The 26772-nt window shown below is 34.5% G+C and overlaps 1 protein-coding gene across 3 annotated transcripts in view; it reads left to right on the top strand.

The window, feature by feature from the left end:
* The window catches only part of NAB1 (NGFI-A binding protein 1), a 35400-nt gene extending 10001 nt beyond the window's left edge, over positions 1 to 25399 (top strand). For 2 of the 3 annotated variants that reach the window (XM_064485143.1, XM_031452116.2), the window contains 6 exons: positions 5209 to 5342; positions 7921 to 7972; positions 17574 to 17663; positions 19261 to 19423; positions 21184 to 21300; positions 22861 to 25399. In XM_064485143.1, coding sequence (XP_064341213.1) covers positions 5209 to 5342; positions 7921 to 7972; positions 17574 to 17663; positions 19261 to 19423; positions 21184 to 21300; positions 22861 to 22949 — 645 coding nt within the window. In that variant the 3' untranslated portion in view covers positions 22950 to 25399. The remainder of the gene's footprint in view (positions 1 to 5208; positions 5343 to 7920; positions 7973 to 17573; positions 17664 to 19260; positions 19424 to 21183; positions 21301 to 22860) is intronic. The other variant, XM_064485144.1, reaches the window with a different exon arrangement.
* The last annotated feature ends 1373 nt before the right edge of the window (positions 25400 to 26772 follow it).

The raw sequence follows: 26772 nt of genomic DNA, 5'->3' as shown, positions 1-26772 counted from the left end.
GGTAAGAACTTTTTATATTTTAAGGATATTCGTTTTGTTTTATGTTGTAAACATTTTCCCAGATTATCATTTGTCCTTTGACCTTTCAGACTGGTTGCCATGTGGAAGTTTAATTTTATGTAGTAATACCCATTGATCTTGTCCAATATGATTTCATTAGTCTGATTCTCTATTCCCTCACCAGTATAGAGTTACTTTAATGTGCTGTAGCTAAATAATATATTTTAATATCTGGAAATGCAAGTGCCCCTTTGTCAAATTTCCCCAAAATTTCTGTTGGTATTTTGACTAGAAAAGCCTTAAAGGTATAAACTAGGAAAAAAATTGATATATTTACAATAATGAAGGCTCCCATACAGTAAGATAGTAATGTGCATTTACTTATGTAGATCTTTTATATTCCTTACTAATTTTATAGTTCTTTATTCATAAGTTTTGCATATTTATTATTAGGTCAAATACTGTGTATTATGTATGTATATTAAATGTCTATATCATCCATATTAAATTTATTTCACTTGTATAGGATATACTAATAGATATAAAAAGGATGTGATTGTAAATGAAATTTTTTCCTGTGTTCTAATTACTATCACTGGCTGATTTTTGTGTGTTTTGTTTTCAGCAGTTTCACCATTTGATATTTTTAAATAAATTATTTTAGGTATGAATGAATACTGGTGCTTAATATGAGAGAATTGGTTACCAAAATTAATCACAGGGTTTCTGTGATTTGATCTATTTTGGGCATATCCTTTTATAACTGTTATGTATTGTTGCCATACAATAACAGAGTCTCACTAGAACTTGTGAGTAGATCTAGAAATACAGGTAGCATTATAATTTCTATACACTTTGATACTTTCATAACTTATGAACCAACAGAGGAATCTACTAAAAGGCTATTAACGGTTGTCATTAGTAGGAAACAAGGGGCAAAACATGTAGGCAGTTTTAGTTTCATATTTTAAGCCAGTTTTCATTTTTAAGACATAGCAGATGAAACACAAAGTTGACTCAAAAGACCTTATTTTTATTAAAGTAAAAGTGTGTTAAAGAGATGACTTTAATAAACCCGATCAACCTCACTAAAAAAAAAAAAAAAAAAAAAAAAGTCCTAACTTACTTAAAAAAAAATCCAAAATGAATTATTTCACACTTGGCTTTTGCTCAGAGGCTCTTTGCTTCTTTGGAGAAATAGGCACAGGTGGTATTGCAGTAATGAGACCATTGTGGGTTTCCCAAATAAGGGGACACTCAAAATGAATGCTAGTAGGCTGAGGTGTGGAGGTGGGGGCTTTGGGAAATGTGGCTTATGTTTTTGAAACTTAACTTAGACCATACCACTTGTTACTTGTAACTCAAGTGTGTGAATCTGGTCCAGTAATATAGTTTAGGATAGAAGTTTATGAATGAGGATGCTTTCTTCAAACTAGTAACCGTCCAAGAGCTTGCTTGGTGGAAATTATGAAATCCTGAGGGAATTAAGGGAAAGAAGGTACTATTCAGTACCTTTTAGGTGTTATGATAATTTCTCATTCCTTCACTTGACTGTATAAAATGAGAGAAAGATTTTTTAAGTGTTGTGTGTTAAGTTACTTACTGTGATTGTGGAATTGTCTATTTGTCTTTGTGTTATGCAGTAACTTTATTAATCTTTAATAATGTGTTTTGTTTTAAAAACCTATTTTGTTTGATATTAGTATAAATACATGTGCTTTCTTTTTGTTAATAATTACTTGTTACATCTTTTTTCCATCCTTTTAGTCCTTCTGAATCTGTTTTAGATACAGCTCTTGTAAATACAAACAGTTGGATTTTTAAAAAATCCAGTCTTACTTTCTTTGTATTTTAACTGCAGCATTTGGTCCATTTACATTTATTATAATGACTGATGTTTTGAACTTATTTCCTTTATTTTATTTTGCATTTCTTCCCTTCTCCCTCTTTTTATCTCAGATTTACCACCTGGAATTTGTTTCCTTTAGCCTGAGGTGCATCATGTAGAGTTTTCTTAATGAAGGTCTGCTGATGCCAAACTCTGTCCTTCCACACCCCACTGTGCTATACAGTAGGAGCTTGTTGTTTATCTATTTTATATATATTAGTTAGTATTTGCAAATCTCAAACTTTGAGATACTATCTTCATTCATTTTGGCCTGAATAGTTCTTACTGTCATGCTGGCTCATTCATCAATGATTTTAGCACTGCATCAATTTAGGATGTTTTCCCTTTCTATTTTATCCAACATTTTTAGTTTTCTGTGACTGGGGGCAGTCATGGTACCCAGCCCTCCCTGTGCTGGAAGTGAAAGTCTTGATTGCCTTTGGAGCCTGCCTATCACACAGCATTCATACAGTATTTTTATGGTAACACTTACTTGAAACTTAATCAAAAGTTACAATCATTCGTTAAAGATTATAATAATTTTAACTATCAGTAAAGAAAATTTTTAAGTCTAGTTGTAAATGATAGAAAGCTAACTTTAAGAAATTTTTATATGAAGGTATAAATGGAATTTTGGTATTTTCAGTCATGAAAAGAGGAGGTAAGTAAACCAATGAGGGAGAATTATAGTTTTAACAAAACTAGAAACTTAGAATTTTTTAGAAGTTAGCTTGGTGCTTACCTGAATGACTATTTTGGAGTATTTGTATCATTTTTCTTTTTAAAATAGATCATACTAGTTATTGATTTAATTATTAGCAACTGGGAGTATGAAATCTAGAAAATATTTACAGAAAATATATTTTTGAGAAGGAAGCTTGATGAATCAGCTTCTTCTTACAACTTGGGGTGAGCTTTCAGTATTTCTTCAGGCCCAAGTTTTCTACCAGAAGGCTCCCTGAGGGCTTGGTGAGTTCAGTCTACATTTTTGGTCCGTTGGAGCTTGAATTCAGTAACAAAGAATGTGTTTTGTTTGTTTTTCTTGGTTTCTGGTAGGATGATGGAAGGAATACTAGAACATTGTTTTCAGTTAATGTTGAAAAGTTGTTTTCTGTGGTTGTACAGGAACTGGTACCTCTGAAATGTCAATTAAAATATCTTACCGACAATCGGAAGCTCTCTATACTAATTTAGATTTATGAGTACAAAAAAGACACAGCTACATAAAAAGCAACTTGAGAAGGGTCTTTTAAGGTCATTGTAGCTTCCACGAAGCTGAAATTGAAGTTAATTTATTTAGGAAATTATTCTTTGAAGTGTATTTTAACTTTTAACTCCCAAAACAGTATGCCTTTCAAAAGCACTCAGGTAAGAAATTGATCTGTTGATGATTCTTTAGGAGAAGAGGAGAAGGCTGAAAATAAGTTCTTCCTATTATGCTTTTATATTCAGCTATGGGTTTAAAATAGGAAGCCTGGGCTTATTGTAACCTTGTCACCAGTAGCCACATTAAGGCATACCTGGGAGATACTGAAGGTTTGGTTCCAAACCACTGCAGTCAAGTGAGACACATGAATTTTCGGTTTCCCAGTGCATGTAAAAGTTATATTCACACTATACTGTAGTGTATTAAATGTGCAATGGCATTATGTCTAAAAAAACCTACATACCTTAATTAAAATACTTTATTGCTAAAAAAATGCTAACCATCATCTCATCTGACAACACAGGGGTGCCACAAACCTTCAATCTATAAAAATCACTATCTGCAAAGTGCAGTAAAGTGAAGGCGATAAAATGAGGTATGCCTATATTTGCCTGCATATAAGCTAGTGGAACTCACAGTAGGAAATCTGGGGAGGAGGATGTTAGATACCTGTATCACGCTATATGTCACATACCATAACGCATTCTAGGTGGTAAATAAACTTGTGGAAAAAAGAACCCATTAGACTAATTATAGGACAGCGTTTATATGTAATAGGATGAGAAGAGAGTTTCTGTGCATGGCACCCAAAACAAAACTATAAGGCTAATGACAACTATGAAAAAATTAAAAACACCACCACTACATATGACGAAGAGTTAATGCTCTTAATACATAACAAATTCCTCAAGTCCTTAAAAAACAAAATAGTGCAGTAGAAGAAACAGGCAGTTGCCATGAGCAAGCAGATTTTAAAATAAGTCAAAAACATAAGGAAAAGTTTCAGTTTTATAGCCAAAGAAATGCAAATTATAGCCAAATATCATTGAGAACACATCAAATTGGTAAAGCTTTTAGATAGTAAAAGCTGGTCAGTGTTGGTCAAGATTCTGGGAAATGAACTCTCCTTATAATTGTTGTTAGCATTAAGATTTGGAGCAACTTTTGTGAAAAGTAATTTGGTAAGATATATACTCTTAAGATTTAGTATATTCTGTGACTAAGAAGTCTATTTGTAATAATCATCAGTCAGCCAATATTTATTGCTCATACAACCCATGCCAGGTACTGATGTAAAGAAGCCAAGTCTCTGCCTTAGTATGTGAAAAGTAAAAAAATGCAGCATACATAAATGAAAAAAAGGAGATTACATGTCTGTATTTCACAAAATTATGTGAAAAACATTTTCTAGTTTGTTAAACAAATGATAGATTTTGAATTTAGGATAACATTTTCTATTTTAAATTTTAGCATATGGTGTTTGGTCAACTAGCAGCTCTATACTGGCAGTATTTAACACTTACATGAAAGAGTAGAGTTAGATGAATTTTAGAGATCAAGTGACTCTAAGATCTTGATTTTTCCATTATAGCCCTAATTTGTGAAAACTGTCTTTTACTAAGTGATTTGATAAGTTTTTAACTAAAATCATTTAGTATTTCTTTCCTAAGAATTTTCATATCAGTTCACATTAAAAAAAAATCTGTCAGACCATGTATCCTTACTTTTAGATAAGGAAATATCACCATATCATATAATCAGATCCCTTGGGTTTTTCATAAGAAAAATGAGATGCAGAACGTTTTTTTTTAACTCTCTGTTTTGCTTATTTTCTATGATCTCTCCTACCTAAACAAAAATAAATAAACCATATAAATAAATAAAACCAAGATGACTACTTAGATCAGTTTGAGTTCTGAGAGATGGTAAATTATTTGATTTTCTCCTGAAATTAGGCAGTAGGACTAATTAGGAGTAAAGACTATCCTGATTTTCGTTAATTATGATTGCATTATATAATGATGTGACAGTTTTATTAAGTGAAACATTTTCCATATTGATGAAATAAAAATGTTTATGATTTTTGCAAAAATTACTTTACTTGGACATGCAGCTTACTGTTAATGAAGCAGCTGCTCAGCTCTGTGTGAAGGATAATGCCCTGCTGACAAGAAGAGATGAACTTTTTGCCCTGGCCAGGCAGATTTCTCGTGAAGTCACCTATAAATATACATACAGAACCACCAAGTAAGTGTTTAATTAATTGGCAGTATTTTTGCATTGCTTGATAGAAGTAGAGCTTGAAACACCATCCATTGATAGAATATAAGCAATATCTGACAAAGCAGAAGTCTGATTATAGTTCTATAAAATTAAACAGTGAAGTGGCTTTTCAAAACATTGCTGGTGTGGTTTTTGTTGTTTTGGTTAGTCTTTTGTCTGTCTGTCTTCTGAAAGATAGTTGCCTAGCACCAGCATTGCTCTGGTAGTGGTTTTAGACATTCTTGCTTTGGTTTTGAGCATGATGATGGGATTTAGTCAGTCAGCACTTTATGGACTTGTTTACCCTACAAACTTTGTGAACTTGTTGGACTTTCTGAGGAAGCAGAATGTTTCCTTTTGCAAGGTATTTGTGATCTAGTGAGATTAGCTAAATAGATAAAAAGACTCCTTTGCCTAGTATTTAAGGGAAAATTGGAAAATACTAGACTTCTAGCAAGTGGAATATGGAACGTGCATTTGAAATTAAAAACCTCATTTTGAAAAGCAGTGATGGTTTTAAAATTTAACGTAAACACACCATATTATTCTTCATCTTATCCTCACTTGAACCCTAAGCATTGCCTGCAGGTAAAGGACCATTTTGATTTTGTTCACTTGGTTCCACATGGACCCTGATTTGCAGTGCACCATCAGCTGTGCCACTGCTTCTCTGAGTAGATGCTTTAGAGTAACTAAGTGTGTGTGCAAAGAACCACATCTTGAGCACCCTTCCCAGCTCCAGTAAATTACGTTCTGTGGGGATGGGGCCTTAGAATCCAAACTTTCACAAGCATCCCACATGATTCTTGGGCATATTCCAGTTTGAAAAACACTATTACAGGCACTTGCTATCGTCACCATTATTTTCCCCAACTCACAGCAACTTCATTTTCTACCCTGTCTCAAGAGCCCACGTGTTTACAAACTGGCAACAAGTAAAATTATGCAGACTAAATGAACAGGGGTAAGAATATACAGCAATATTATAGGATTATTTATAAGATTTTCTGAGTTAATCAGGGACTGATTTTGTGATTTTCTATTTTCTTTGCTGTATTTTACAAAATTTTCTTTCTGACTGCTTATTTAAATAATTTTCTTTAATAAAAGTAATGCATGTACATGATTTAAGAAGTCATATAGTACATAAGGCTTATCATGAAACTTAGTGGTTCCCCTGCTCCATCCCCCTTCCTTCTTCTGAATACCATGCCCCAGAGGCAATTGCTTTCAAAAATTTTTAGCTGGTTTTTGTAGTTTTTATTTATATTTATATTTCTTTCCTTAAGTTAAATAATTTTAAAATACACAACAGTTTTACATTATTTAGAAGCCAAAACTATGTAAAGAGGTAGTGCAGAAAAGTTGCATTCCCATTCCTGTCTCTTTTTACGTCATTCCCTTCCTCAGTGTAGGTAATTTTTATTAGTTTCTTTTTTATTCTTCTAGTGTTTGCTTCTGTACATGCAAACAAATACAGTTGCCCACTTTTACCTTTTTTTTCCAAGAAGCACTAATGAATTAATGTTACATTAATGAATTAATGTCTGCATTATTCTATATTTTGTTTCAACGTCTTGGAGATCTTGCTATATTAGTACATACACATCTTCTTCATTATTATTTTTTTTTACAGCCCCATGATATTGCATTGTGTAGATATACTATGATTCATTTAACCAGTTCCCTATTGGTGGGTACTTGAGTTGTTTCTATTCTATTTTTATTAAAGTATAGTTGATTTATAATGTTGTGTTAGTTTCTGGTGTGTAGCATAGTGATTCAGTTATACGTATATATATGCATTCTTTTTCAGGTTGTTTTTCATTCTAGGTTATTACAAGCTACTGACTATAGTTTCCTGTGTTGTACAGTAGGACCCTGTTGTTTATGAGTTGTTTCTATTCTTTTGTCATTATAAATAATACCACAGTAAATAACATAATACATACCATATTTTGTTGATTTTGAGATGTATTTTTCCACACTTTAACATCTTTTATATTGAGGTATAACTTAAAATTTATGGCTGGCCATAGTTTAATTGGCAGTAGTATTTCATGTATGTGTAGATGCTTCTGTGGGATAGATTCCCAGCAGAGGGATCCCTGGGTAAAGGGAAAACGCATCTATAGTTTTGATAGACAAAATGTATTTTAATGTCATGTAACCTTAGGCATTCATCTTAAATGATCATTTTTGTCATTTTATCCTAAATTGTACTTATCCATGAAGGAATATCATGGAATACAGTCCTCTCTGATTTTTTCCTTTTTCTTTATGTAACACCTATTGCGTACTTACTGAGTACTCTCTGTGTGAGGAGTTCTTAGGTGGTGGCTTTTTAAAATGTGTAATATAATTGTGTCTGCCTGTTTCCCTAATGTTAACCTAGAAGTGATGAAAAGTCTCTTTTTCATTATTTTAATGTTCATTATGAATGTCTTATTTCTGGTATCAGAGTTTCAGGGTTATATGTTTTGGTGGAAGCTTATAGATTGAGATGCCTTTTGAAAAAATTTATTACCTTCTCAAGTTTTTCTCTCTCTCTCATCCCCCTCAGATCAAAATGTGGAGAAAGAGATGAGTTATCCCCGAAGAGAATTAAAGTGGAGGTATGATTATGTATTACATTTTCTTACACTAATAATGTTTGCTTACTAGCTCAAACTGAAAAAAAGGAATTCCTATCAGCTAGTGAAGAATGTGAATTGTAGATTCTTAAAAGCAATGTAGAATTTTATTGCTTTAAAGTGTCTGTGGTAGTCTAAACTCGGATACTCAGGAAGTTCTTAGAAGGAAACAACAATGATGAGCTCAATGTCCAGCTAATTTATCAAAGGTTGATTTGTAGATAGATGTTTTCTACAGATTTAAAATTCTTTTCTGGTTATACTGTTCCTTTTATAATTTTATTTACATCATTAATCATCTTATCACACACATTCAGAGGAGCTAAGATTCAACTTCTTTGTATTAACTATCTGAGAGAAGTTTAGTAGCTGCAAATTATGGAGACTTTACTGAAATTAAAAGCCTCTTTTAGAGATCATAGTTGAGGCTGTCCTTCTGATTTTTAGACCTGCAAGTGGTAAGGTAGGTTGAGCAAGAAAAATGTGCCTTTTTTTAGGGATCTCAGAAATACAGAATGGTTTCAAAACTGCTGCTCCTTAATTTGGATTGAATACTTTTTTTAAAGCCAGTCTACAGCAGAAGTCAGGCAGCTAGCTCTTTTTTTTTTTTTTCTTTTCCCTTGGGCAGGGAGTGGAGGTCGGTACTCTCTTAGCCATTCATTATTTAATGTCAAGTTAAAGCAAATAAGCTGTGTTTATCTACCCTAAATTTCCATCATCAAATTATTCTTACTAAGCATCTGTTTGTATATAATCTCTCATTTATACTAAAGCCAGAGTTAAGCCTTTAAAAACATAAATCCCTTTTCTTGCTTACATCTTTCCAGTGGCTTTCTACTGTACCTAGAATAAAATCTCCACTTTTCCCTGAGGCGTCTCAGACCCTGCTTGCTCTGACTCTGGCTTGCATCTCCAACCTCACCTGTTACCGCACTTCCCCATTCTTACTGTGCCCCAGCTCCACCGGCAGACTTTCTGTTCCTGGAACAAGTCAGACTCATTTGTGCCTCAGCACTCACCACTCCCCCTGCCTAGGTCTTTCTCTAGATCTTGACATGGCTTCAGCTCATAGCTGAGAATTTCCTCTGACTTCCCTGCTTCCCTTTCTAAAGGGGCACTGTTACCCCAAAATCACAGTTAAGCTCTTTGTCTTGTTTTGTTTTGTTTTCATAGAACTTACCAGTGTCTGAAACTATTATGTATTTGTTTTTAATTCGCTCCATTAGATGAGAATAGAGCTCTTATTTGTCCACTGCTTTATACTGTTTATAATAATGCCTTGAACTTCATAGGACTTAATAAAATGTGTTACATGAAATAATGAATGGCCATGGATAAACATCTTTCACTTATAAAAGCTTTAGCCAACAGCAGGGGTTCTCAAAGGAGAGAACAATTTTGTCCAAAAAGAACACATTTTAAAAAATTGTGCTTATATTTATAATCTACCTCACTGTTAGCTCTGGAATAATGTTTAAGATGGGTTAGCCTCACATACCACTCAAAGAATTTGTTACAATGATCTAAAAGGCCATTGAAAAAGCTAACTAGTGAAATAGTTTTCTCTTGTTGCACCCAAAGAAAATGAGAGAGGATCCCTGTGGATTTAGCTGTAAGTGACTCTACCTCTGGAAGGAAAGTCAGATACACAGAGAAACTGCCAAAAGGCATGTGCCATTGGAGGATTTACAGGAGAGAAGGTACAAAACGTACCCAGTGGCCAGGAAAAGTAGTCAGCTACTGGGTTAGAAGTTACACGTGTCTCTCTTGTCTCACCAGTGGCGCTCCATGTCATCATGATTCAGGCTGTTCTCACATGTAGTCCCCAGCTTCCTTTTTGTCTAGCTTCAGAGGTCATTAGTGAACACTGAAGTTTGAGATCATCTGTCTCATGGACTTCTGGTGCTATAGTGTTTTCTTGTTAGGCTGTATTAATATTAAGTCTTTCTGACCCTCTGAATGGCCCTGATCTGAAATGTAAGCAGATTGTTTCTGTATCCAGTTACAGTATTTTGAGTTTCTTTTAGTAGCTCAGAGTATTAGGTTATAGTATTAGATGTGACCCTCTATTCCTTTATCCTCTGCTAGAGATAACTGAATTATAGTTCTATATGGTTAGTTTATTACTTTATACTAGACTTCACAAAGCCATTTGAACAGTCGCAGATTGAGAATTAAGATAACCAGTGTTGCCTTTTTCTGTGAATAACAATTCTAACCCCTTCCGAATAAGAATAGTAACTAATCAACCCCAACTGTCTTTAAATGCTCTTAAAGACACTAAACTCTTATTTTTGTTCCCCAGAAAAGGAGATTTTAGCTTTGAATTTAGGACAGTAGTTTACTTTTTTGTTGGTTTGTTTTAATTTTGTCTTGTTTTTGCTTAGTTTTTTTTAAAAGCTTCTGTATTGCAGAACATCAGTATCTCTTCAAAATGTGTATTATGCATGTGTGTATAATGCCTACAGATGTATATTGTATAATGTGTAATCCTTTGCAGAATATACTATATTGGCATAAAGCCTTGTCTAAATTCTCTTGTGGTATATTCTAAATCGAATTTGAGGTACTGGCGTTGTTCATTCGATTCTGGAAGCTGATACGAAGGTAGTTGGTATTTTGCTGTCTTGGGTTACTACTCCCTTAAGAAGACATTTCACCAGCTATTAGTGCTTCATCCATGTCTCCCTTCTCTCTGGCTGCTGAGGAGGGGGAGAATTTCTGGCATCAGAAGAGATTAGGGGAGGCTTTATTGGAGGAGGTATCACCTGAGCTGGGTTTTAAAAGAAGGGTAGAATTTGAGAAGGTAGGTATGTGGGGTGGAGGGTGGAGGGGCATTCCAAAGAAAGACCATTGGCAAAGACACAGAGGTAAGAAAATACTCTGCACATTTAGAGAACAGTGAGACCAGTTTGTCCAGAATGTGTGGCTGACACATAGGACATCATAAGTAAAACTAGAAGAATTTCAGAATTCTTTGAACATACTGTTTGTCTTATTTTATCTGAGTATTTGTTTTTGCAATTCTTGGCTCATTATCTATTAAGGAAAAGTAATATAAAAATAAACTTAAGCTTAGCCCATTGTAAAGTAGTATAACAGATTCCTAATTACTAGGCCCAAATTAATGAGACCCTTTTTCTCTTCCTTTACATCTTAATTTTTCCAAAATCCTTGACAACAGCCAATGAGCATACATGCCAAATTGCCAAGTTTTTTGAATCTTAAAAAGACCATTTTTATAAGGACAAAAAAATATAATATCTAGTAGATAAAATAGAAATAACTCAAAGTAGGTATGTAACGGAAAGAGAAGCTTCTTGTATGCTGTTTTCAGTGCATTAGGGTACACTAATAAAACTAGTGCTTTGTTCAAGCCCAGTAGTTATTTTCTCATTGCTAAATGCTGTATTTTCCTGGTCTGTCTGTGATGGTTTGGGTGGAATTAAGTTTTAAAATCCTTGTCTGGTTTTTCTCCTCTTATTGTATAGTCGGTGGTTTCCCTCTAAGGATAGCTGTTTGTTCGGTGGTGGTGGTTGTTTAATACCAGTATACGTGTTATATGAAGTACTGAGGACAATTTCTCATCCTTAAATAGTGTTCTTCCTACAGGGCATGTAAGATATTAAAAAACATAGAGATTTTGAACTTTTTTCTATAATTCCTAGAATATATTAGATAGACACAGAGGAAGAAGCCTGTTAGCTTCAGGAGGCCTTACCAGGGTGGCCCATTATCTGGAATGAAGCCTAGGGGGAAAGCCTCTTTAGCCCTATATGTTGTAGGGTTTGGGAATATTTCTCCTCCCGAGGCTAGATGAATAGATTGTCCACCTGGAACACAAACCTCTGTATGAATCCACTTCCAGCTAAAATGTAAATGGATTATATTTATTCTTTTCTTTTTCATCAGAGACCTCAAATCTAGCTCTGGGTCAGTTGTAAAAATAACTGTTTTTCTAGAATCTGTTACATGCCTATCACTGCTACGCATTTGAAATATATTATTATTACAGACCTTGTCTATTCTATATGGAGGCTTTATGATTTCTGTTTACAGCCAAAGAGAGACCCAGAAATGATCAGGACCTTTCCTGACTTTCTACATTTCTATCTAGTGGCAGAGCCAGGGCTTCAAATCTAGGTCTGACTTCTAGACTTGAAAGCAGTACCACCTTCCTGGGTGCTAATAAGGATTCACAAGACATCTTAGGTGTGAAAACTGCTACCTGGATTATACCTTTTCTCCTGCTAGTCTGGAAATAAAGGCAAAGTGTGCACAGGACTGGTAGTCTTTGAACAAGGGGGAAGGAACGGCAGTTATTTTCTAATCCAAAGATGTTTAACAACATTTACACGTTTTTAGTAGGAAATGTAACATTATAAATTACAAAATGTATTTAAATATAAAACACCACCATTTGACATATTAATTTTTCAGAATGATGAAAAACAATGTGTTAGGAAGATAAAGTCCCTGGCACTCTTGTGTTCCCCTCATTAGTTTTTTTAAACATTAGTTATAAGTAGGTTTGGTTGATGTCTCTTCTTTTTCATTAAGAACATATCCTATGACAAACCCTGTCATTGCCGCTAGTGTCATAAGTAATATCTTAGAGGAGAGGAAGGATGTGAAAAACAACCAGTCTCGGCCTTGGCAATGGTGGCCGACTAAATGGACTGTTAACTGTTTGGATCTCATCTGTCTGCTGAAATTGCTGTGGACTAGGCAGAGAGATAGGCGGTGACAGCACTCTTGATCCTTTGTGGGCTGGGAGTGCAAAGCAATCAGAGATAACTGGATGAAAGAAATGAAGTTTGTTAATAGGGACCAGAGAAGTCAGAGAATTGGGGCTTGAAAAAGAAAGATTTAGAGGAAACATCTGCTGGCAGTTCCATTGGGGTGGGGGTGGGAGCGTGAGGAAGCGGGAGGGAAGAGGGTCAGAATCTCCACCTACGTTGTCACTAAGCTTCTTGAAGAGAAAGCAGGTCTGATTTGATGCAGATTCTTCCCCTCTGGATCAGAAAAACAGAAGCATTACAATCTGCTATTCATATAGAAAGTGTGAGTAGAAAAAAAAAAATGCACGTGTGAGGCTTGAGAACATCTGCTGGAACAAGTCATTTTAAAGACAGCTAAGCAGTGCCTTCAAAGCAACTGCTAGTATTTGGTGGAAAGGATGAGGAGAAATGGGGGTGGAGACCAATGAGATGAGAGTAATTAGGTCATGAACAGCATCCCACCCTGTATCTTTTATTTTCTCAGTGCTCAGACTCAAGAGTCTCTCCAGTCAGGGAACACTGTGATTAATGGCAGCAGCCAAGAATATGACAAGAAGATAAATTGCTCATAGCATGGTACAGCTGGTTCCTGGGAAAAAAATCTTGAGAGACTTAGAACAAAAGTCCTGCACCAAACATAATGTGAAAGAGACCATCTTCTTGGGAATGTTCTCACTTTTATTTCTGTGTCATATATTTTGGGTACCTTATATTTTATGAAATGATAGCTACTCAGGCCAGCAGTTTTCCGATGCATGATGAACTGTCAGACTGGGAGAAAATCAGAATGAGTAATGTACCCAGTTGCAGAGAGCCACTGGTCTTTGTTATTTATTGTTATTTATTGCTGATTGCATGCTTGTATTTCTCTTTGTTAATGATGGAGCAGTGTCCATTTTCTAAGAACTTTTACATGTAGTGTTTGAAGTTCCCCCTTCCAGCTTTCCAACATTCTCATGGTTAATAATCCTGATAATGATGCCACCATAGATTTGTATAGCAGTGTGTACTTTTCCCGAGATTTACCATTTGCATTACTTCATTTAATCCCCACGAATTTCTGTTGAGCAGGTAAAGCAGTGATTTAATCTCCATTTGAAAACTAGGAACACTGGAAATAATGAGGTTAACTCTCTTCCATGAGATCACATACCTAGTTCCTAACATGAGAAAATTAGATCACTCCTTTCTCCTGCATGCTCCTTCAAAGACAGTATCGAGATAACTGGAGCTCCTGGTAGTTCTGGCCTGGGCTCACTCCACTCAAGGCCTGTCGATGAGCTGGAACTTTCCAGTCTGACTTTACCCCAAGTTCCAGAGTTAGTGGAGGTCTCACCAACAGATCGGACTCAACATCTCCTCAACTGAATTCATCAACTTTCCACTCTCTCCAACCTCCTGGTCCTGAGTCTCTGATTCTGCTGAATGTTATCACCGAATTCCCAGTTGCCAAAGTCATCTCTCAGGAGTTCATGTATTTCTCTGTCACATCTGCCATTGTCTGAGGCTAGGGCGCTAGTATCTGTGTTCACTGTAGCCCTCTAGCCACCATCCTTGACCCCCCGAACCCCCCACATCACATTCAGATTCAGATTAGGTTTTCTAATCTGATTAGTCTTTTCCCTAAGACCTTCCATGACTTCTCTTTGCATTTAAGATAAAATCTAAAATAAAATCTAAAATTCTTAACATGGTTTACAAGGCCTCACAGAATTTGGCCCTGGGTATCCAATTTCTCAAACCACCCTCTCTTTCTCAGTATATTCTCTTTGTTATCATATTAAATATTTTCCCGTTTCCCCAGGATATACTGTTCTTTTTGCCTCCAGGCCTTTATATAAAGGTGCTCTCTTTCCCTAGAGAACTCTCCTTCCAGGTCCCACCCAAGGCATCATGCCCTCTGGGAGGCCTTCCCTGACACACTGTTCTCCCCTGTGCTCTGGATCTCTTTGTCCATTTCCCTTCAGACTGTGCTTGTCAGAAGGGCAGAAGCCATTGTATCCCCAGCATTGAGTTCAGAGGATAGAACCTATTAGGCAAACAAGATTAAATGAATAAACAAGTGTTTCTAGATTTCCATTTTTTTTTTCCACTAAAATAGTTCCCCACCAATATGGTCAGTATTCCCTTGCTGATTTTAGTGTCAAATGCCTAGCTCATTCTCTAAGATATTAATACTATGTAAATATTCCTAAAATTTATCTTATTCCCCCTGTATCATAGAGCTATAGTAATATCACTTATAGCATGCTATTTTTTTTTCACTCTGATTAAATATAGTGGCTTTTGGAGATAACTTAGTTAATATCAGTTACAGACTTTTATTGGGTTAATTTCTGTGTACCAAGCACTGTGCTAAGTGTTTCTCACAAACTTTTTTCTTCTTTAAAATGGTTCTAAAGTTAGCTGGGTACTAAGGTTATCCCTATTTTAACAGATGAGGAAACAGACACTGAGAGATGAAGTAATCTGTCTAGTATCACAGCAAATAAGTAGTAGAATTCGGATTTTAACTCAGTGCAAATTATAAAGTTAAACCAGTTCAGCTGATGAAAAACAAGAGCTATAGGAGAAATGCCTCAATTTACTGTAGTAAGTTCATAAAGGTGGCAACTCTAGGATTTTGTGGTTTTCACGTAGGCTTTGAAGCCAATGTCTGTCACTGTAAAATGAGGGAAACCCAAGGTTGTTTGTGTGAGGATTAAATGAGATAATTGTTGTAAAATATAGGACACAGTCAGGAACTGGTTCATTGTGGGCACCTGGAAAATGATAGCCACTCTGGTTGTTGTTTTCCAAGTGTGCTAGCTTCCTCATTGAACTTTAGAACTTTAGGGTTTGCTAAAGATAAAGCTGGATTTTTAGATCTAAATAAATTCTTAGGAGAACAATGGAATGACCAAGAATAGTACTTTTCCTCTAGATTTAAAGTATATACACTTGTATAAAATTTATTCTAGCTCAGCTAATGATTATAGTCTATACATTTCTCTAAGACAAGGGTCCCTGGTCTTGGGCCTAGAAAAGTGGCTATTTTTAGCAGTTTTAAAAGGCTGATTGTATATCAACCCACCATGAAGCTACAAGATTATTTCAAGATGTTAAATTTATTTGCTCTTAACTCTAATTATTTTATTGCATGTATTTGAAATTTAAAAAATAGGAAATGAATTATTAGGAAATGAATTTTGGTAGATGAAATATTTGAAAACATGAGATTTGCAGTGGAGAAATAGTCTTTTGAAAAGACCCTGATGGGGAAAATTTTTTGAACCATTATCTCATATTTCAAATAAGATAAATATTTTGTCATTATTACATCTTTTTCTGTTGTATTATTACACAGTAACTTTGGTTTTTCATTATGCACCCTTTGCTACAAATATACAGCTTATCAGATAAGGAGACAAATGTTTTGGAGGTTAATGACAGCATCTGTGAGGAGATCTTAAGTAGTTTTCAATAAAATTATTAAAACCATGCTATCATAATGTTTGTAGTTATAAATTTCATGTGGAGCCCTAAGCAAGCAAAAAAAAAAAAAAACTTGATAAAATTAGTATATGGATTGGCACTAATATATATAAAGTATAAAATGGAAATAATATAATTTGAAGTGTTGTCCAGGAGTAGAGAGCCCCAGTAAGCTCTATTTAATACAAGAACTTAGTATATGCTGATAAACACATTCAGCAGTTACTATATGCTGAAGGCAATATCTCATTTGCTTTATCTCACAAGAGCCCTAGTAATTCTTTTATCTTTATTTTTCATATGAGAAAACTAAAGTTGGGAAAGGTTAAGCTATTCATTCGGTGTCACGTAGCTGTAAGTAGTGGTGGAATCAGAACAGGAGTGCAGGTCTTTGTAATTCCAAAGCCCGTCATCTGTCAGGTGAAATGGTAAAGGACAAATCACAAGTCAACATGGAAGAATTCTGCAGACATTTAGGTCAGGAATTTGCTTTGGATGTTCACATTACATATAACAAAATAAATTCCAGGTGGGTTAGAGAGTTAAATTAAAAAACAGAAAAACAATAAAATAAAGCTCTAGAAAACTAGAGGGTAGATTTGAGTAGTTCTCAAATCTCTAAAGCAGAATGCCTTTCTGAATTGTGTAACAATAGAAGAAACCACAAAGTAAAATATAAGTATATACAACTACAGTGTATAAAATGTTAAAAATTGATTATCAAAACAAAATATATATTGACAAAAATTAAGAAAACACCACCTAGCTCTGGCATGGAAAACTGTCATATATTGCTTTTGATACGATAAGCCAGTAAAGGCCCTTGAGGAAAGTATGTGAAGGACATAAAAATGTTCATCCTTTTGCACTAATTCTGCTTCTGGGAATCTATTGTATTAGATAATCTAAACTATGGGGAAATGCTATTTCCATAAAAATATTTTTGTAATGTTTTTCACAAAACAAAAAATAAAGAAAGTAATCTAAATGTCCAATATGAAGGTAGTGATTAAGTAGTCAAAACACTAGATGAAATGTTAAATAATCATTGTTATCAGTGATCATAAAGCCTATGTTCCAGTGTCAAACTGCGGATGTATCAACTTTTTAATTTTTTTCATTTATGTTTTTACTGAGGTTACAGCTATAGAAATAAAGTAATTGTACCATAAAAGATGGAAATGAAATTTTATACATTAAAATCTTAAATCATGATCATTCAAGTCATAGGATTAAGTTGGATTTCTTTGCTTTATTTTCTGAGTTTTTGATAATATGGTTATTTTATTTACAAACTAAGTAAAAAGGGCATATCCTTTGACCCACAGGATGGGTTTGCAGACTTTCAGGACTCCGTGCAAACACTCTTCCAGCAGGCTAAAGCCAAGAGTGAGGAACTCGCTGCTATTAGTTCACAGGTAACGTAAACCACTAGTTAATATTTCATAACACTGTGTGCAGGTTAAAAAGTCAATGGCTGCTTCGAGTAGCTTCAGTTTTGAGCATCCGAAGACTGAATTTATTTCTGGTCGTTTTAAAAAGTCATCTGATCCACAGCTGCATCAACAAGACAGCAGTATCAACTTGGTTTGATTTGGTTTATGAGCAGAATCTGATTGCGTGCTACTTATTTATTCTTTGTAGTTTTGGAAGGAAGTAAGACAGATTCTCTGCTTAAGAAAACTCAGAAGAAGCAACTGGATAACAGGAAAATGGCCATGTTGACTATGGCTGTGTGTAATACAACTCTGAGATAAGATAGTTCTAGTTCTCAATAAAATATTAATAGTCAGCATTGTCGCTGTTGTTGAACCGTTTCAATTCATGTATAATGAAAAATTATTAAATTAATATACAGCTTCAGGTGCTTTTGCTACTAAGTTATTTAATTATGTACACAGAAATTAACATTTAAAAAAGTCATTTCTGCATCCACACCTTTTAGAAAGAACTGTTTTATTCCTGTTGATCTCCCTAGTGACTGCTTTTAGTCGGATTTGGTACTGCCAAGTTTTGTGTTTTTGTGTTAAGAGGATGAAAAACTACATTTCCCCCTCAGAAATCTTATTGAAATTTTATCAATTACTTAGTAAGAAATTTAAATGAATTGAAGTTATCATTCCTTTTGGTCTGGTTTATTTGCATTCAGAAAAACAGTATAAACTTTTATCCTATTCTATAAATTAATATATTTCACCTATTGATTTTTGCTGCTGTGAATCAGGATTGTTTGTAACCAATGTTAGTTAGCAGATTCCTTATACTCCTCTTTTGTATAGCATTTTTACTATTACCTCCTGGGCAAAATATCACAAATACACTGCTTTGAATGTTACAGTAGGTAATTTAGAGCAGTGCATAGAACAGGACTTACTACATAAATTTATATGTCAGACAACTAATAGTACTTTGAAACGTGTCTTTTTATGGTTGGTTGGGAAATACTGCAGTTTCAGTCCATGATGAAGATGAAAGATCCTCGTTGGCACTGATGTTTTCCTGCATAATTCGCATTGTTTAATTTTGGTGGGAGGTGTGTTTGTCTTGTTCTTCTAGACAGCGTTTTACACCTTTTCTCCCCCAAACACACTGTCATCATATCAGAGTTTGTGTCGTGCCAGATCCTAAAATAAAAATGCCAGGACTTCACCCTGTGTGTTAGAAGCAGCTTATAGCAGATGTTGCTGTTGCTCTGAGGTTCCTTTTTAAAAAATCTTTAAAAGATCTCAGTACTTTGGAAAACAAAGCTAAGGTTATTTTGCTTTTGAGCTAAAATGGAAGTCTCTTTATAGGATTGAGCAGAAAGCTGTTTTCCTTTTGTATGAAATCCAACATTCTGTGTTGTAACATGATGATACAGACGTCAGTGCGTATTTAGGGAACGTGTATACCACATGAAGTGTGAACTAATTTTAATGAATACTAAATATATTTTCTGGAGTCTGAAATTGGCATCTTTAAACCATTAAAAAATCTAGAATGTTTTAGTTATTTTATTTTTGCTTTACTTACTAGCAGCCTGAAAAGGTGATGGCAAAGCAGATGGAGTTCCTCTGCACCCAAGCTGGCTACGACAGACTGCAGCATACTGAAAGAAGACTGTCTGCAGGACTTTACAGGCAAAGCTCAGAAGAGCACAGCCCTAATGGCTTGACTTCTGATAACTCTGATGGACAAGGTACATGTTTAGAGTGACCCACACCTTCAGATCTGGCTACTCTGTGCACTTCAAAGAGAAACAAACTGCTAATTTTAAAAACCTGATATTTTGTGGAGATGATTTTACAGGTTGTCTAATCAAAATTAATTTTTAAATTGTCCCTTTCTCTAAAAAGGAAAGAATTCTTCCTGCAAATTTAATTTGTGAAGTTTTTTTTTTCTTTTCTTTTTTTCCTTACTATCCTTAAACGATAGCTGGCATGTGTGATTGCCTTTTGTAGAGGGTGGATGGGAATGGGAGATATAAACAGTACAGATCATTTTTCCCGTAGAAATAGATTCCATGGGAGATGTTTATCATTGTTTAAAAGATTAAAACTTTGTCTTTTTTAGACTGTATAAACAGATTTGTCTAAAATATGTAATGTTTAGTTCCTAAGAGAATGTGGTAACTGCTTCTAAAGTACTATGCCAGGGTACAGAGATTTGAAGAGACAGGATAAGAGTGGAGAGACTTGTAGACATTTTGTCTTTAGGCTTACCATTGGCCTGCAGTCCCTCTGAGAATATTTTGTGTGGTTGTATACTTTGGGAATTGTTCTCTTAAAATCTTAGGTATAGAAAACTTCGATTCCTTAGTTTTTTGTTTGTTTGTTTTACCATTTAAAAAATTGTTTCTTTTTTTCTTTTTCTTCTTTTTTTTTTTGTATTCATACATGAAGAAAATTCCAAGTCATTGTCATTCACTCATTCAGCAAGTATTTTTTTAGTATCTCCTGTGTGTCAGGCACACTTCTAGGTACTGAGATGCAACAGTGAATAAGATAAAGTCCCTGCTACACTGCAGCTTACACTTGAGTGGAGGGAGATGTATAGTATATAAGTATAGAAATATATCCTCTAGTTTCAAATAGTGATAGTTTTTGAAGAAAAACCATTTTGAGGGTCTTCTTTTTTTTAGAGAGTGGTTACTGTAGTCAAAAAAAAATTTCTTTCTAAGTAAGAATACAGTCTTAACCAGCATTACATGTAAAACATTACATGTCAGCAGATCAGAGTACTGGCAGAGAATTTTTTTCCTTTTTTAAGTATTATAGAAACTTTTTAGTAGAAGTCTTGTTTAACTTCTCCAGTCATCCTTGACAGTTAAGACTAGAGTTAAGAAGCCAAGGCATTAATGAAAGATTTGATGACTATTTGTGACACCGGGATAGTCCAGACTATGGCAGTAATTTGCTAAGTGTGATGCATTTAGATTTATGACAGAGAATATGCTTTGGTGTATGAAGCATTTTTTGCCACATCTGTGCTAATTACATTTTTTTTTCATGAATTTGCCACAGGTTTTGTTGTTAATTGTTGTTGTTTTTAATAATAGACAACTGGCTTGAAGCCATCTCTGTCTGTCTAGTGTTTTCTACTATGTGGTTAATGACCTGCCTTGGTAAATGGTTGCACTAGTAAGAAAATGCCCTGCAGAGGTGATGCATTTTCTGCCAAGATTGGAGTGCATACTGGAAATCTCAGTCTTTTGTTTAGCTTAGGATTAGCTCTTAAGAATATTCTGGCAGAATTGTAATCTTGAGACTAGCATGAATTGTCATTTTCCTCTTAAATTGTCATTTTAAATATTTCTCCAACTATTATTTAAATTCCTCAGTATCTGTTGACTTTGTTATTCATTTCCTAGTGAGTGTTCAGACAATTGTGGAAACTTATTTTTAAGAAAAACTGATGTGTTTTTAATATTATTCATATTGCTTTTTTCCTTTTCATTAGGAGAAAGGCCTTTAAATCTCCGAATGCCTAATTTACAGAACAGACAACCCCATCATTTTGTGGTGGATGGGGAGCTGAGTAGACATTACTCCAGTGAGGCGAAGTCCCACTCGTCAGGTGAGAATGTGCGATATGATTAAAGGGAGTAATACTTGAATAAAACATCTTTAAACTCTAATCTCCTACTTCCCATTGTTCCCCTCCTCAAAAAAGGTCATTGCTAATAATGTTATAGTCAGTTTTCTCCCCTTGGAAATAATAGATAGCCACATTAATAGCCAGTCTTTTTGAGAACATAGTTTCCAAAGAATTGACAGGGAAAAAACTCTTGAAGTTGAGATTATTTTGATTAGCTAACATGAATGATGACTTCTATACGGAATCTAAACCAGATAATAAACAGCTGCTTTAAGGTATGTAATTCCCTTTTCCAGCCTTTCATAATATGAAATTGATGGATTATATGTTTGCTGTCAGGCTAAGAAAACCTTATATACCAAAATCTAGATTTTTCATGCAGATGCATTTTGGGGATGATACTTGTATTTCAGAAGTAAACTCAACTCCATAGAAGGACAAGCTGTTCCTTACTATTGTCTGGTGTTCTCATGTTTTTATCTAAGTAAAGTGAGTTAGACAAAATTAAAGTGTTAGAGACCAACACCAGTTGAAAGAATTCAGGATTGTTCAGTCTTTGAGTTTTAGGAGTCACCCGAAGTCAGTTATTTCATCTGTAAAATAGAAATAATTTCTTCCTCATAGAATAGTTACAAGGATTGTACAAGATAGTGTATATGAATTGCCTGGCTGATACGAATGCAATAAATGGTAGCTACTATTTTTATTCCTCTTTTTATACTAAATTTAAAATCCACTTCTGTATAGAGAGGGTAAATTCATAAACTGAAATGCCTAATTTCAGATAAGCTATTAATATTGGTTACCTTTCTAAAATCCTTTTAAAAGTGTGTGTTCACACACACATATGCATGTATATGTATCCCCCAGTATTAGTACTTTATGTAAATACTACATTTTATTGCCATTCTGTATTGTTTGTTGGAGGTTGAAATAACCATACACGTAACTCCAAGGAATGACTTCTTATGAAAGTAGAATCTTCATTCTTTTTTCTCTATTTCTCCCACCTTAAGGTTTTTTCATGGCTGGAGAAACTTTTAAAAATAATTCCATGTAAACATGGAAGATGCTTTTCTTGTCTCATGTCTTCATTGGTAGTAAATATTTTAGCCAGTAACTTTGCTGTATATGAATGACCAGTTTTATGTATTTTATTTATTACTTTGGACCAAGCATTAAATAAAAGTGAATAGGTTCTGTATGCTGTGTGCTTTACATGCATTTCATGATTTAACTCTCATATGACACTATGTGGGTACTATCCCCATTTTATAGATGAAGACAGGAAGATGCTTAACTTGTCCAGAGATGTGTACAGCTAGTAATTGGCAGAAATGGAACATAAATCCAGAATCCAAGATCTTAACCACAACTCTATAAACATAAAATTTTTATATGAATTGCAGAATCATGAATAGTTGATATTGTTTGTTTTGGAGTCTGGGGGGTTTGTTTTGTTAAATTTATTTGAGTTTGTTTTTTTATGATCCACTGATTTAAAGTATCAACACATTTTTTGTTTTCATTTTTATGCAGAGAGCCTTGGAATTTTAAAAGACTACCCTCACTCAGCTTTTACTCTAGAAAAGAAAGTCATCAAAACAGAGCCTGAAGATTCAAGATAGCTGTGATTCTCCCACTGTTCTCTGGAAATGGCATCAAATTTAATGCTCCATCATAGAAATAAGCCTTAATAACCAATGTTGCCTCATTCAGCACAAACAGATTTCATAGCCAAAGCATAAGGACTGATCCTGTAGTCTGCGGAAACCAGGAAGAGAAAACTACAGCCACAGAAGAGAAAATTGAGAGAATGTTGCAATCTGTAACAAAAATATTGATCCACTCACATTCCTCTGTAAGTCGTTTTATGTGGAAAGGCTTACAAATTAATATTGTAAGCATTCATTATTTAAGAATGTACAATGTATTTGTGTAATTTATAGAAGTAAAGTCTAGATGTTGAGACCTGTTTGGTCTAATTGGTGTGGATACAGTTTATTTTACTTGAAATTTCATTGTCTACTTTAAGTGTGCTTAGCATAAATATTATTGTATGTCAGAGTTTAGAATCTCAGCAGTCACAAAAAAGAAAGTTTAAGTGATGTAGTTATTGGCAAGGTTGCAATGACTTTGGGAAAATGGAAAGCAAATAGTCAATTTAAGCCAAGGAAAATATTGTAGATTTAATGTCTGATGAAACTGATTTTGTTTAACATGAAATGTGTCATTTTTAATAGTCAAATGTCATTTTTACTGGCTTAATCAGGCTCATAGTTAATAAATACTGAAGTAAAGTCAAAAAGATGAGCAATATAGTAGAAAATCTCTCTTACCTAAGTTGACCCAGGTTACATTATACGATAGCTACTGAAGGTGTAACAAAAATAGGAAGCTGTTACTTGGATAGAGAACTTGAAACAGGTGGACTGATGTGTAAAAGCTTTGACTTAACATTGTTATTTCAGAATGTGTTACGTAGGTTGAGACAAAGAAAGTCAACCCTAAATGTGATAAGCATGGTGTCTGTTAACAAAGGCTATAATATATAATTGAGTAAGTACTGTTTTATATCCAGAAATTCTTCTCTACTTACAGTCAGAGAAACTAGATGGCTCTCCCTAGGGAATGTCTCCCCACCCAGAACATCACAAGTGCAGGACGATCATTGCATCCACATTTGCAGGCATATTTCTAGGGATTTTTAGTTGACATCTACATTCATTATTTATTTTACAATTTCATTTTTGTAAAATTTTCAGATTGTGAATGCAGTTTTTTCTTAAAATTCATTTTAACTTGAAAATATGTTTTAATTCTCCCTATTTAATTAATGGGCTGTATGCATATATATATGACGGTGTGCTTAAATGTTAATAACATACTTCCATACTTACCAGAATTTCACATTGGAATCCGTAGTAAAAAAAAAAACAAACAAATACTACTTCTACCAATTTACAGTTTTTTCTCTTGGTTTAAGAGGAGATGTTTGACAGCTTTACCTACTTCCTCCAGATTCATCTAAACCCAGACATTGCCGAGAAGAGCATATTGACTTGGAATATGTGTTTTTTTTGTTTTCAGTTCTGTTCTAGGTTATAACTATGTAAAAAAATATTAAGTTATAATCTGTTATACTAAAATTCATCAGCCAAATGTTAGATGAAATGTCTGCACTGTAGTCTCTGATCACTGTCACATATATATTTGCTTTTTCATTTTGATTTGTAGAATAGCTTTACAGTAGAAACACCAGTAAACAATTTTATACTATTAAAAAGCTTTTTTCCCTTCCTAAATGTTTTGATTGTACCACAGTGTTTTGCCCACTGAAGAAGCTTTTTATGGACCTTGCAACTTTGTTGCTAGCTTGAGGTTGATTATTGTGGTTGTATTGTTCACTGTGTGTAGAAATAGTATGAGTATGATTTACATAGATTGTTCAGTTTTTAATATTAGCCATAGAACTGGTTAGTATCTCAGTAGTTTCATGAAACGTTTCCTGTATTCTAATCTATTTTGAGAAATTTTGTGGGGTTTTTTTTTATTGTGTCTTATGGTTCAAGTTTGTACATTTTAATAAGCAACAATTTTTAAAGATGTGGTAATCTTCCAACTAATATTTATCTGTCTTTCATGATCCCACAAACTGCATCTTTAAATCCATAAATAAGTTTCCTTAAGTATCATACTTTTCTGGTCCTTCATGCTTAGCGATAAGGGGGAAGCACAAGAAAAATTTCAGTAGAATACAGTTTTTATTTTGTAAACACTAATGTATTAAACTTGCTATACATTGAAACAAATAATATATATTTTTATTTGAAGTGTATATATGAATTGGATGTTATAACTAGTTGATTTTTTTCATTGTGTTAGAGGTATTTTCACTGAACAAGGTCAATTGGTTACCTCAGTATTACAACCAATATAGTCCAAGGGACCATTTCTCCCCAAGAGTGTGCTGTACTTTATTATGTGAAGTCTGTTTCTGTGACTCTTAAAGCTGTTGGTGAGGTGGGACGAGTGCACTTGCTTCCTGTGGCAATAAAGACTTTCTGTGCCTCACACATCTATGTTTATAGAGCTTTCTGCATAGCACTCTTCACGGTAGTGTTAGTCTACTCTGCCTCCCCTCTTTCATTACTTGGTGTGGGCTTGAGTGTTAGGGGCCAGGGGCTTATGTCTTAAGTCAAGATGAAATATTATTGTCAGCTATTGTCATTTCTGTAAAGTTATTTTGCATATAGGTACTCAGTTGACTCTGGAATGTCAGAGCAAGAATTTGGTTTATATTGCTCTCACTTACGAGAAGTTTACAAAGACATTTTAGAAATTACCCACCATATCTAAACAGCCGAATTAATAAATAAAAGGGGGAACATTAGGACTTAACATTTATAATATACTAAATATTTGCAAAGTGTTAATGTGATTTGGCTTCAGTATTAAGGGCTAGGTTTTTGGAATTGAACTAACCTGTGGTAGAGAATTAGCAAAAGCTTTGCAACGAGGTTGTAATTGATGAGTTTGGTAGATTAATGAAGAACTTCGTGATGTCCAGAGCTGAGCCAAGTGCTAGGGTGAGGCTGGAGGCCACAGAAGAAATGTAAGACATGATGATCCTTGCCCTTTGGGAGCTCAATACCTAGTTGAATTGGAACTAATGCCACTCAAATAAAATACAGATTTTAGTATGTTACAGACTTGGGGTGAATAAGGAGCTGACATTAAGTGCATTCTGTGTTCAGTAGGGATTATGGGAGTAGATACTTAACAGGTGAAAGAAAGCACACTCAGTGAGTGAGACTCAAGAAATCAGCCAGGACTGGAATAGTTAACAGAAGGAGGTGGGATGTGCTTATAAAGCCATAGAGGTAATGCATTTCACTTTGGGGTCACTTTTTAAAAAAAATAATTAAGCTCAATGCTTCAAAATAATGGTTGCCATGGATAATCATTATTTTGACAGTCCCTTTGAACCTGTCAAGAGGCAGGGGGGAAAATGTGGTTTTTCCTGTCCTTAATTAGCAAATTACTTAGGTAAAAGCTTTTGGATCTGGTGGTCATGAGCACTAGTGTACCTTTACAGTTATAGTTGGTGATATTTAAGACTGGAAACCTAAATAAGCATGCAAGGAATTTCCTAACATATGGTCTGCTCACTTGGCTACTCAAATGTTTAAGTATTACTGACACAGTACTCATTTTGCTTGTGATTTCACTGAATACTACGTTGAGTCTTCAAAAGACAATCAACCAAAGCATTAACCTAATGAAACTAGGTCTATCTCTTATAGGAAATGAATTCAGTTAGTACATAACTGAAGTTAGAATTAAGCAAACATTTTGTGTTCATAACAGCTTGAAGCATTAGACCAAATATGGTAGCTGCTATTTAACTGAAAATCACCTTATGGTCCAGCTGTGTGCATGGGTGGTGTT

The sequence above is a fragment of the Camelus dromedarius genome, chromosome 4, assembly GCF_036321535.1.
Source record: "Camelus dromedarius isolate mCamDro1 chromosome 4, mCamDro1.pat, whole genome shotgun sequence".
Lineage (NCBI taxonomy): Eukaryota > Metazoa > Chordata > Mammalia > Artiodactyla > Camelidae > Camelus > Camelus dromedarius.
Note: the sequence above shows the minus strand (reverse complement) of the source record. Positions and strands in the feature narration are given on the sequence as shown.